Source organism: Acromyrmex echinatior, chromosome 3 (assembly GCF_024713525.1).
Source record: "Acromyrmex echinatior isolate Ae372 chromosome 3, ASM2471352v2, whole genome shotgun sequence".
NCBI classification, from domain to species: Eukaryota; Metazoa; Arthropoda; class Insecta; order Hymenoptera; family Formicidae; genus Acromyrmex; species Acromyrmex echinatior.
In genome coordinates this window covers 13385872-13397864 of record NC_141854.1, presented here as the reverse complement: position 1 = coordinate 13397864, position 11993 = coordinate 13385872, and the positions used below count along the sequence as shown (strand labels likewise).

At 27.5% G+C, this 11993-nt stretch overlaps 2 protein-coding genes across 9 annotated transcripts; both read left to right on the top strand.

The window, feature by feature from the left end:
- Window positions 1–44: 44 nt before the first annotated feature.
- On the top strand, window positions 45–6543 carry Naa35 (N-alpha-acetyltransferase 35). Of its 8 annotated transcripts, XM_087404714.1 has the most exons (13): window positions 83–171; window positions 372–456; window positions 758–908; window positions 1094–1155; window positions 2058–2118; window positions 2371–2932; window positions 3087–3279; window positions 3450–3631; window positions 3702–4034; window positions 4223–4612; window positions 4689–4862; window positions 5142–5258; window positions 5343–6543. In XM_087404714.1, the coding sequence occupies exons 3-13, from the start codon at window positions 850–852 to the stop codon at window positions 5481–5483; spliced, it is 2274 nt and encodes a 757-aa protein (XP_087260840.1). In that variant the 5' UTR covers window positions 83–171; window positions 372–456; window positions 758–849; the 3' UTR covers window positions 5484–6543. The 8 variants fall into 8 exon arrangements, with proteins under 8 accessions (XP_087260839.1, XP_087260842.1, XP_011066236.1 ...); XM_087404713.1 differs by lacking the exon at window positions 372–456 and having other exon boundaries at window positions 45–171; XM_087404716.1 differs by lacking the exon at window positions 372–456 and having other exon boundaries at window positions 45–171; window positions 5128–5258; window positions 5343–5565.
- A 141-nt stretch (window positions 6544–6684) lies between these two features.
- On the top strand, window positions 6685–11577 carry LOC105153213 (IQ motif and ubiquitin-like domain-containing protein). Its single transcript, XM_011067936.2, has 6 exons — window positions 6685–7021; window positions 8021–8242; window positions 9329–9870; window positions 10356–10544; window positions 10689–11067; window positions 11145–11577. The coding sequence occupies exons 1-6, from the start codon at window positions 6801–6803 to the stop codon at window positions 11275–11277; spliced, it is 1686 nt and encodes a 561-aa protein (XP_011066238.1). The 5' UTR covers window positions 6685–6800; the 3' UTR covers window positions 11278–11577.
- The last annotated feature ends 416 nt before the right edge of the window (window positions 11578–11993 follow it).

The following is an 11993-nucleotide window of genomic DNA, read 5'->3' as shown; positions in this document are numbered from 1 at the left end:
ACTACCGCCAGATTCCCCCAGATTCTCCGACCACCCTGCTTACTCTCCTTCCTCTCCCCTCAATCTTCAAGTCGTTGAGCGAGCTCTCGGATGTGCGACGAATGTGAACGAAGGACTCCGATTCCGAGCGCGTTTCGTATTTCAAGGACGAAAAGCAACGTAGTCATTAAGGTACAGTCACAATTGAAGGAATGAGGAATTAGGAATAAGGAATAATGATTTCAATCTATCAGATATCGGATACACCGGAATACACGGTTTCTGATAGGTTGCAATATTATTCCTAATTCCTTATTCCTTCTATTGTGGCCGCACCAATATTCGTGCGACAAACGATTAGGAGGATTTAGTGATAAATGATAAGTTTCTAGCGATTCGTCAGTTGGTAAAATACTTCGCACGCAAGCCAACGCGGGAAAGATGCACCGCAAGATTTTAGAGGAATTTCGATTTAAAGTCGGTATTTATAGGCTGTTCTTGTTTTAAAACTGTCTTAAATGATGTTAATTTATAAATTAATTTTAATCTTGATTTAACTTACTTTTTATTTGTTTTAATTCTTAAAAAAGAGTAGAAAAAGGTGAAGACGTAAGTTGAACCGAGAAATTAATTTTGTATTACTAATTTGCATTATTAAAGTTAATCTACATTAATAAAAACGAGTTTTAATTAATTATAATTTTATCGAAGATTAAATTTAGTCAAGATTTTTAAAGCTGGGTAAGGTTCCCGCGATACTCACTGCAATGCTTTGCAGGGATTTTTGACGCGACAACCGAGAGTGGCATTCCTGCGACGAGATGACAGAACTGAACACTAAACTTACTGAACAGAACATCGTCCACAATAATGGCGACTATGGTGGAGGATCAGAATTCAGTTGATATCAATGAGGATAAAGATTTACCGTAAGTTTCAATGTAGATAAATTGTAGCAATAAACCTCGTACGTGAATTGCCGACGAACAATGGACACGATAGTCTGTCGTGCCGCCGTCATGGCATTCGATAGTGATTTAACCTAGTCGTGCCATCCACTCCCACAACATAGGGCGGTATTTTTTAACTGTCGCGTCCTGCTTTTATCTTGTAGATTTGACCCGATCGTGCATAACTGGGTGGACATAACTCAAGAGTTCTTCGAGGCGATTACAGGTACTTAACTACCAAATCGTTACTTTGTCCCGAACCCGACTGTCATTTTCCTGTTCTGTGCTCTCTCCCTTCCTCTATTAGTTTTGCTACGGCCTTGTGCTATGAATATTGAATCTATTTGTCTTTGGCTGGGCTGCTTTATGCTTTTCATATTTGAAATAAGATGGAGAAAAAGGAAACAGAAATAAGCGAAGCGATGAAAGGAGAAAAAGAAACTTAAGAAAAAAGGAGCAGATGTTAGCCGATCTTTAAATGTAAATTTCCATTATTATCATTTATTGTTTTTATTTTTTATATTTAATTATGAAATTATCAATTGTAATGTTTAAATTTTGATTCTAGCTTGTTATTAAATTAATATTTAGTTATTTTTTTATGTTTAACATGGAATTAAAAAATGAAGTACATTGTTTGAAAGAAAAACATATTTTGATTATAATATACATGTATATTTTATACAGTTAGTAAATTCTTTGTGAATTATATTCTTGATTATTGTGACTTTTATTAATGTTTATCATCAATCTAAATTATGTTACTTTGTATTTAACATTCATGTGATTTATATCCATTTTTTTATTTTAATAAAATTAGAAAGTAAATCTAAATATAAGTTATAAATATAAAAAATAGACTTTCTTTTATGTTAATACATTATTATTACATTAGTTGTGACCTTATATCCTTGAGGGATATAAAAATTGTTGGAGATTACAAAACCTTTTTACTTTTAATTTGCATTAATGAATAATTATGTATAAAAACTACGTGTATTAAAATAGAAAAAAATTATAAAATATATACATACACATATAAATTACAATAACTAATTTTTGAAATTAATTATCCTTATTATTCTTTACATGAAAAAATTAATGATTTGTGTCAAATTTCTATCTAAGGAAAGAGATTGGGAGCAAAAAGAAGAGTTTGTGTATTATTAGATTATAGAATATATACAAGGTAAAAAATAATTCAAGGGCTCTTACTGCAACTGTAGACTAATCTACATTTTATAAAAATGGAGAAAATAATTTCTAAAGTTAAAGTCATGGGAAAAATATATTTATTCTCTGTTTTGTAGGTTAGTCCACTATCGCAGTAAATGCTTTAATTATTATATAAGTGATTTTTAAGATTTAATTATTATGAACCTTTTTTAATTTCTACAAATAATATTAAGGATAATAATGTTTTACATTTTTGGAATGCCAGTATATTTTTCTACATTCTGCATTTAGAGTTGGAACTGGGAGAACTGTTACATGATGAGCTGTTTGGGTTATTTGAAGCCATGTCTGCTATCGAGATGATGGATCCAAAAATGGATGCTGGTATGTTGTGCAATCGGGGTAACAACAAGCCTTGTACTTTTACCCAGGCAGTCGATTCAGGTGCAATCAAATTGGACAGCTTTACATCTGCCGAAATTATAGGAATAATAGATTCCACATACGCGTGTATAGTATCTTGGTTGGAAGGTCACAGTCTTGCACAAACCGTTTTCACGAACTTGTATTTGCATCAACCTGAACAAATACTAGATAAACCTTTGAAGACCTTCTGTTATGCAGTGTATAAGATAATAGATATAATTAAGGATTGCATCAATAAAGCTTTAGTATTCGAAGAGGAGGATTTTCAGAGCGTTACATATGGCTATAGATTACAGCAAGATATTACGGAACAAAAAACAATATCGATGTTGCGGGAAGTTGAAGAAGAACTTCATCGAAAAAGTCGAATAAAACTCGTCGATGTTGAATCTGAGAAAGAGGTAAATCTTTGTACCTTTTTTTCTGTTTAGATCATAATTTAGATCTTAAAATTATATCTTATTTTATAATTTTAATATTTTTGTGCCTATTCCATATATAATATTAATTTGTTATATTTATTTTAATTCATTTGTTACTAATATTGATTTATAGTATAACGATGGAATAGCACTTTACGCGAGGATCCGATTTACGAAAATGTTCTATCAAGTATTAACATTGATGGGCCGGAAGCAGCAATTGCAACAGAATTTAAATGATTGTCAGAGATTGTTATCGAATTGTTCTGATATGCTTAATATTATGATTTCAACAGTAGTTCGCGGAGAAAAGGCTGATGAAGTTTGTAAGTATACATAGACATACTATTACATATTCTTCATATAAATTTTTTTTTAATTTGGAATTAATTATTTATTTTCTTTATAAAGGAATGAATATTTACATAATGTTTTCTCTCTATATAAAAACCAATGTTATTTATGTAAGAAAATAATGATTATTTATGATTTATAGCTAATCATCCAAATATTATGGGATTTGATCCGATGGTAAACCAAAGATTGTTGCCACCGACGTTCCCTCGATACACCAAAATTAAGCCAAGAATAGATGCCTTAGAATATTTAGTCGAATTAATAAATAGATTTAAAATGGTTACCAAAATCACAAATCATGTCGGATTTCACGCGGCCTTGGTAATTAGTGATGCATTAACATTTCTTTAGTAGTGAATTTATATATAAAAATAAACAAATTTCTTTTTAGGACTTTTTTTTAGAATTTTCGCGTCATAGTCCGTGTATATTGTCCAGATCTATGTTACAAATTGTTTACTTGCCTACCACTAATCGCGTATTCGGTGTGCACAATTTTGCTGACGTATTGAGAGACGCGGCACGAAATTTTATTGCGCCACCCGTGTTACTGTCAAAAAGTACATTGCTTCAGAATCACCAAGCTAAGGAGTACGTCGATAGCTTTCTCTCGCATTGTGTCAGCTTATTCGGAAACCTGTTGCAGCTTAGTGGACATAATAGGGCAAGACAAAGAGATAAATTGGCGCATTTATTAGAAGACTTTGCGACATTACAAGATGAAGTAAGAATTCTTCGTAGAATTTTAGTTACTTTCTACATTTTTTATTTAAAAAAAAAACATCTATTACATGTATTTATCTATATAATTCTATCTAAAATTTTCTAGAATATTAGAGAAAGCGTTACTCATTTTTATTAAAGCATGTGTTTTAATATAAAAAGTTTAAGATTGAAAAATACATGTTTTAGGCAGAGAGAGTTGATGGCTATTTACACACTCTATCTTTAAAAAGTGATACGCCGAGGCCTCACTTGGCTTGCTTTGGTACCTGGATTTTATATCACACACTGCGTGTTATGGTCATGTATTTGTTAAGTGGTTTCGAACTCGAGTTATATTCCGTTCACGAATACCATTATATCTTTTGGTATTTATATGAATTTCTGTATGGCTGGCTCGTATCTGCAATTACACGAGCTGATACGTTCTTAATGGAACAGGATTCACATAATGATACTCATAAGGGCAGAAACAAAAAGAGCTCTAAGAATAAAAAGAAGAAATCGACACCAAGACCATACAATTTGGAGATATTGATGTATCAGGCTTTGCAAAATATATGTGGCGGATATTATAAAGTAAATTATATTTTTAAAAATAATGTACAAATAAAAAATATACAGTTCTAGTATAATAAATTCTAAAAATTTTCAGGCTCTAGTCGGTTTTCGCATGGATGAAAAAATACCGCTTCCAGAGATACAATTTGATTCCGAGCGAGTGAGATATGAGCATAGATTATTGCCATTTTCGTCTTTATTAACGCCACCACCTGTTCACTATCAAGAATTTCTAGATATGACAAATGCTCAAATGCATAAAAGAAATGTAAGTTTAATGCTTAAGATAATTTAAATGCTTTACATTTAAATTATAACAAAACCATAACAAATAAAAATTGCACTATAAACGTTTTTAATGTTGGCTAAATTAAAATTGTAATTTATAACTTTTAGGCTATTATTACATTTATTGTATGATAAATATTTTAAGCGTGATAATTGAATATAGGATGGAAAGATTTGAGAACTTCTCTATTCTACAGCCAATTAACACGTTTGAAAAATTTGTCGTATGATAAATGTAATATTAGTTTTATTCTTGTAGGAAAAAGTTACCAGTGAAATGCAATATGTTGCCGGTTGTCGACATTTTCATCAGGCTAGAAATATGTTGGAACGTGCATTGTTGCTTTATCCATCAAATAGTTTAATAGAAAATGAAGTGAGTTCAGATATAAAAATATTATATCTGTATAAACTGTTTTAGAATATTATTTTTATCATTAAATTAATTTCTGTTTTGCAGATAAATAATCTATTGAAAGTAGCAAAAACGAATTTTGTAGTGCTGAAGCTATTAGCTGACGGACACAAAAAAGATTCGAGGGAGTCACCGATTTTCGATTTTTCTTGTCATCGGCATTTTCCTCTGATTAAAATTACTTAAATCATGTTTGTCAATTTTTGTCACAATATAAGAACTATTTATTTTAATTTCACTAAAATATGGAAAAATATCTTTAATTTGATATGTTTCATTTCAAATTTTTTTTAATGATCTTTTTGTTTCTTTCCATTATTTGAACATAATTGTAAATCTTAAATGCATTTGACATACTGTTTTGTGTAATTTTGTTGTTGGAAGGAAATATTTATACACAAGTTTTTATTTTATATGAAATCAAATATTAATTAAAAGAAATATAATAAATATTATAAATAAATGTATTAGTCTCGAGAATTACAAATTGATGTGAATGTAAATACATTCTGCAATATAGAAAGTGGTAAAGATCTCTAATATAGATATGGTTTTCTCGTATCCTTTTAATGATATTTAATATCTTCGAATTTTATTTTTATAATATAAATATTATATTGATGCAAATCCAATTTCTTAAAATTTTTTGTGCTATTATGTTTTCAGAAAATTGATGTAGAAAATATCTATTTTTTAATCAATATAATTATCGCTTAAGTATATAAAAACAATTACAAAAGTGTCAAAGTGTTAAGAGCGCAAAACAGCAAGTTAATCTGTGTTAATGTTTTTAATTTTATACACAAATGTCACATACGTTTCGACCAATACATTTAGATCATTATCAATGTTAATACTTAAAATATAATATGCTAAAAGAACGTTTCTAACGTATAATCTACGATACGAGAGGTAAATTATACAGGCGTTATATTAAGATATTATATCCAATTGTAATTTAAAAGTATAGAATTAAAAATGTAGATTTTAGAAATGTTCTTTTTAGCATTATATTTTTAAGTATTAACATTGATAATGACCTATATATATATATATTGATTGAAACGTATGTGACATTTGTGTATAAAACTAAAAACATTAGCATAGATCAATCTGCTGTTTGCGCTTTTAATCCTTGACACTTTGTAATTGTATCTATTTTTTATTTTTGCTGACATTGTAATTCAATGGTATCATGTAAACACTTTTTAAAAAATTAATTCAATAAAGAGCTATAGAAAGAGAATGTATAATTATTTATTTTTTATTTTTTTATAACTAATATAATGTTATTAATGCATTCCTTTTGTACATTAACTTAATGTATATTAATGAAAGAAATAATATGCTTGAAGTTAAATAAATAGTGTATATGCGAGATCGTAATCTGAAAAAGTTTATCTAGAAAAAGTCGGGACGATTATGACGCCAAGTATATTTGTAAATTTATTATCGATATAAATAAAAGAAAAATCGAGTTTTGATAACCACTATTTTTTTAAGATGACCTCGGTTAGAATTGAAAAACAAAGGATTTTCAAGCCTTATTTGGGTGGGTGGCAACATAAAATTACCGGAGTAAAATATGTAAATGCGGAATCTCAAACAGGACCTTTGTCAAAGCGAGGTCCACGAAAGAATATAAACTGCAGAGCGATACAATGTGTGCAAACGAATGACGAAGCAACACAATCATTGCGTCATCGTGCGACACAAATGTTGCGGTACTAAATAAATTTATATGACGTCTCTTCAAAGCACATATAACATCGCATCTAATTACATAATTTATGGAGATATTATATTAAATAATAATAATAAAATTATTTTCTCTTATATGGATATTACATTTGTAATAATATGTAATTAGTTACAAATTAAATTGTAGTGATTACTAAGCAGAAAATATTAAAAATTTTAATATTAATTGAAATAAAGAATTTTTACATTAACACAGGAATAAAATTTCATTTTTACTTAATCTATAATTGGTAATTATTATACATATCTTAATTTGTATAGTTTTTAATTTAGCATTTCTTATATTAGCTTTATTATATATTAATTTGCAATTAAATTATATAATAATTCTATAAGAAATAAGTAAATTAAAATGAATATCTTACTGAATATACTTACTGTGAGAAAAAAATATAGTAGTAGCAACTATATAATATGGATATATAACTGTACAAAGGATACAATTTTTTTCACTACTGATTCAAAGAATCAACTCTGAATTAGTTTTGAAATGATTGAAGCATATGTATCTGAGCGATTTGGTAACGATTTCAATAAGGATTTTATTCTTTATTTCAATTTTTGAGTGTCATTATTATGATAATTTTTGGTTTTCATGAAGAAAAATTTAATACATAAGAAAATGTAGAAATAAAACGATCTTCAAACGGTTGCGAAAAAGAAAAAAAAAGTTACTTATCTTTTTTAAATTAAGGTATATATTTGAATACATTATTTTATAATTGCAATAACGATTAATTTATTTCTACTAATTTATTTCAATTGTATATACTAATTCTTAGTTTTTAATACATAAAATTTATATAATTGCCATGTCTTTTTCTCTGAGTATATATGTATTGAATTTTTAAGTAAAAAACTGACTTTAAATTTCTGAAGAAATTATAATATATATTTATAAGAAAATAATATACCTACAACAATTGTAAATGGTGTCAACTGAATATTTTATGTTCATTTAGAGATGGCTATTATGTACCTAATGAAGCGGATAAATACATGACTGTAAAATCTTATGAGAGCTACGCTGATATACAGCTTAATTTAGATCGGCACGCACGTGTAATTCAAAGAAATTACCGGGCATATAAATGGAGGAAATATATCAAAGAATGTGCATGTGCTTATCGCGAAAAGCTTGAGAAATGTAAGAAATATGAAGAAGAGAAAGTCATTGCAAACAAGTAATTCATGATATATACTATTTAAAATGTGAAAAAGAAAATATTTATTAATAAAAAATAATTATTAATAACTATTTATTATTAAAGGAAACTTTTAAATACGTTAATTTATTATTTTGTTCTGTTTGATTCATAGCGATAAAAACTTTAAATCAAAATTTAAAGCAAATATTTATTTGACATTAACCTTTTTAATGACGCGGAAGTTTTTTTCTAACAAAATGATTTTTTTGAAACCTCCTATTTTCTCAAGGTTGTTGAATCACTGAATCCACAATTTTTTTTTAAATCTAAATTTTTAATAAATAATTTGATTATCGTGAAACTCGGTTATAGGAGATTTTTTTAAATATCTCTGATTTTGAATATAGCCAGAAAATATCGAATTTTACAAACATATATTAATTTCTATAAAAAGGATCTAGTGTCACCCCAACAAACACCAAATTACATGTAACGATCAACCCGTTAGTTATAATTTCCCACTCAACAATATAACTGTAACGTGTGTGTTATATTATAACGTACGTTACATGTCGTAACTTGGTATATTTGATGGAACAGAGTTTATAATCAGAGTTTGAAAATCTCTCTCTCTCTCTTTCTCTTTCTCTCTTATGCAGTAACTATATAACTGTTTACGTAGTATTAAGTTTCAAATAAAACGAAACTAAAAACGTGTTACTTTACAATTAAAAACTCTATCGAGTTTTATGATAATTAAATTATTTTTAAGAATTCATTCGTCATATTAAATTTATCAGTTCGATTTTTTTTTTACCTCAATGTTCGAATAAAACATTATCAAATTATCTTATAGGCCAAGTTTTACATTACATAAATAGTTTATTTAAAAACTAAAAAAAGATGATTCTAAACGGAGTCGGTCCACAAAAGGTTAAATAAAAAATAAATGTTTCTTGAAAAAGTATCTATTTCATGATAAAAAAATATACATATCTGATATACCATTTCAAGTACGTTTTACGTAATGTTAGGGATAGAAAGACATAAGAAAAATTTTTGCAATTTTAAAAATATGAGAATAATTTTTTCTATAAACTCGTGTATTATTCTTTTTTGCAGATTACGACATAAACAGAATACTCTTCGTCAAATATATCCGCGATCGAGAGCGGACTTTGACATGCTTTATGGTCTGGTAGAAAGATGGAGATTTGATCATCTAAAAGATATAAAATTGCTGGACAAGGCAAGTCAGCGTGCTGAGAATTACAGGATTGTAGAAAAGACAGTTAAAATGTTCGACCAAATCGATAAACATAAACAAGCGCTCAAGAGATTATATCAGAAACAAAAGGCTCTCAGATTTTTAACAGTGAATTGCAAGCCTATACAATGGAGTAGTTACAAGGATAAACTCGTAGAGATGATCACTATAAAAATTCAAAATGCTCGAAAATTAAAAGAAATTTACGATGCACTGAACAATTGCAATGTTAGCTCAGAAGAACGAATGAAATTATTGATAACTCTGAAAAAGTGGGTTGAAACACACAATTGTGTCGAGGCATTGAATTTATTATCATTATTGGATCAAGAGATTACATTATTAAATCGTAAAATTGAGGGTTTATCGCTCGGTTATCTAAAGGAAAGAATAACACGTAAGATTGTTAATATTATATGATAATAATATTATTATTATTATTTATAATGAAACAGCGATAATTGAGAAGATAATTGATGCTATTAATTAATTGATGCTATTAATAAATTATTTTTAATAACAATTGATAGACTTATTACTATTAGTTATTAACAACATATTAATGTTAATAATAATGTATTGTTAATAATTTTAATATTATTATTATATAAATAATGTCAATATGATAATAGTGACATATTTCTAAATATAAATGTTAAACATAATTTAAAATTTAAAAGATGTAAGAAGGAATAATACTTTTATATCTCCATAAATTTTGGCACAAAGTTTAATTAGAGAAAAGGAAAAATAAAGTTTTAATTATTTGGAGTTTCCCATTTTTTATTTTATTTTGCAATGTATACTTACTATTATTTTATAGCGTTAATAATTATGCTTACTTTTAGTAATAATATTATAAATATGTATATTCTTTTACAGATACTTATTTGAATTTTATAAGAATGTATGGTATTTGCGGTTGTGAATGTATTACTACTGAATCTAAAGATAATGAATTGCAAGAGCCTTTAGAAACAGAAACCAAACTTTGTCGGAATTGTTTAAAGCTTCTTCCCATCCATAAATTTTTAGCACATACTAGAATGAAGAAGTTAACAATTTGCAGCAGTGAGTGACGAGTATAATATATTATATACATATAGATAAAATTCTTTATTCAATATACATATATTGATAATATTTTTATTTTTCAATTATAATATCTTATGTATAAAACTTTTAAAATTACTTAGTTAAATATGTTTTTTGAAGGCTGCACTTCTCTAAGTCGACGTAATATTGCGCATGTGGATTACGATCCTTACATGTTTATATTAAATTGTGTGCGTGCTGAAGAAGAACATCGAGGCAGTACTTCCGCTTTGGCATTTATAATGCAAGAGCAAGATATTTATCACTTAGTTAACCACATTTGGCAAGGTCAATCGGCACTCAGTAGGACTAGAGATCTTTTTATTCTAAGAATGGTCAGATATCAAAAAGATATCGAATGGGCGCCTTGGAATTGCATTCTTCTGACAAAGGACGAAGTCGACTTACATTATGACATTAATGATCTCGCTACGATATATTCGGAGCATTTGATAAGCCAAATTGACTTGAAACATCTAATTGCAAAGAATTATTTTAAGTACGTATAATGTAACGTCTCGATATTATGTGTTTTTCAAACAATGTAAAAATTTTTGAATATTTGGATACTTTCAGACGACTAATGATTTTTGAAAAAGAATTTCGGGAGTCTTGTCGCTTTTCAGAGATTCAAAGTAAAGTGATAAAGTACAAACCACCCGTAACCATAGAGAATTACGATCCATCTAAAAAATACAAGCTAGGATAAAAAAATAATTCTCTCTGAGAATTATATTATGTCATTTGGTGAATATAGACATCAATTAAATCTCTTTATAACATATTTTTTAATCAATTCAACTTTAATGCATTGAAAAATGTATTGAAATGTATCGTTGCTATATTACGAATTATATATTGATATAGCAATTCGCCATGCAGAAATTTAATAAATTTTTATATTATGTAAAAGTTTTATTTCATCATCAGTTTTTACTTTTGTTCATCCAAATATTATCTAAATAAAATGTGCGGTTTTTACACATAAATTCGTAAAAAAAGAAAAAATAAAATAAAGTAAAAATTATTACAATTTAATATGTTACAGTCACAATATATTGCAATATATTGCAGTCAATTTGCAGAAATTGATTTTAGTTATTTAATACTTTAAAATGATTGATAAAACTTTTGATAAACTGTTTGTTGTTATTTGAATATAATAATGATCTATATATAATATATATCTATAGTTTTTTGTTCGAAATCTATCTTATATTTCCTCGAGTATCCATCATTCATACTGTATATTGGGCAACATTTTTAAATTTATCAGAGATGATTTGATCATACTATTTTCTGGCATAAGAAAATCTTTCATAATAACAAATCGGAAATTTATGTTTACACAAACTATATAAAAGAAGGACAATGTTTTAAGCATTATTAAAATTTACTTGCACCAAAAAGTAGCTGCTTTATTCT

What these genes read in the sequence shown, in the direction of transcription:
- LOC105153213 (XM_011067936.2), top strand. Translation starts at nt 6,801, where the DNA reads ATGACCTCGGTTAGAATTGAAAAACAAAGGATTTTCAAGCCTTATTTG. An exon ending in CGTGCGACACAAATGTTGCG is followed by an intron (nt 7,022 to 8,020) that starts GTACTAAATAAA and finishes ATGTTCATTTAG; the next exon opens with AGATGGCTATTATGTACCTA. An exon ending in ATTGCAAAGAATTATTTTAA is followed by an intron (nt 11,068 to 11,144) that starts GTACGTATAATG and finishes GGATACTTTCAG; the next exon opens with ACGACTAATGATTTTTGAAA.
- Naa35 (XM_087404713.1), top strand. Translation starts at nt 850, where the DNA reads ATGGCGACTATGGTGGAGGATCAGAATTCAGTTGATATCAATGAGGAT. An exon ending in TATGTGGCGGATATTATAAA is followed by an intron (nt 4,613 to 4,688) that starts GTAAATTATATT and finishes AAAAATTTTCAG; the next exon opens with GCTCTAGTCGGTTTTCGCAT. An exon ending in ATAGTTTAATAGAAAATGAA is followed by an intron (nt 5,259 to 5,342) that starts GTGAGTTCAGAT and finishes TCTGTTTTGCAG; the next exon opens with ATAAATAATCTATTGAAAGT.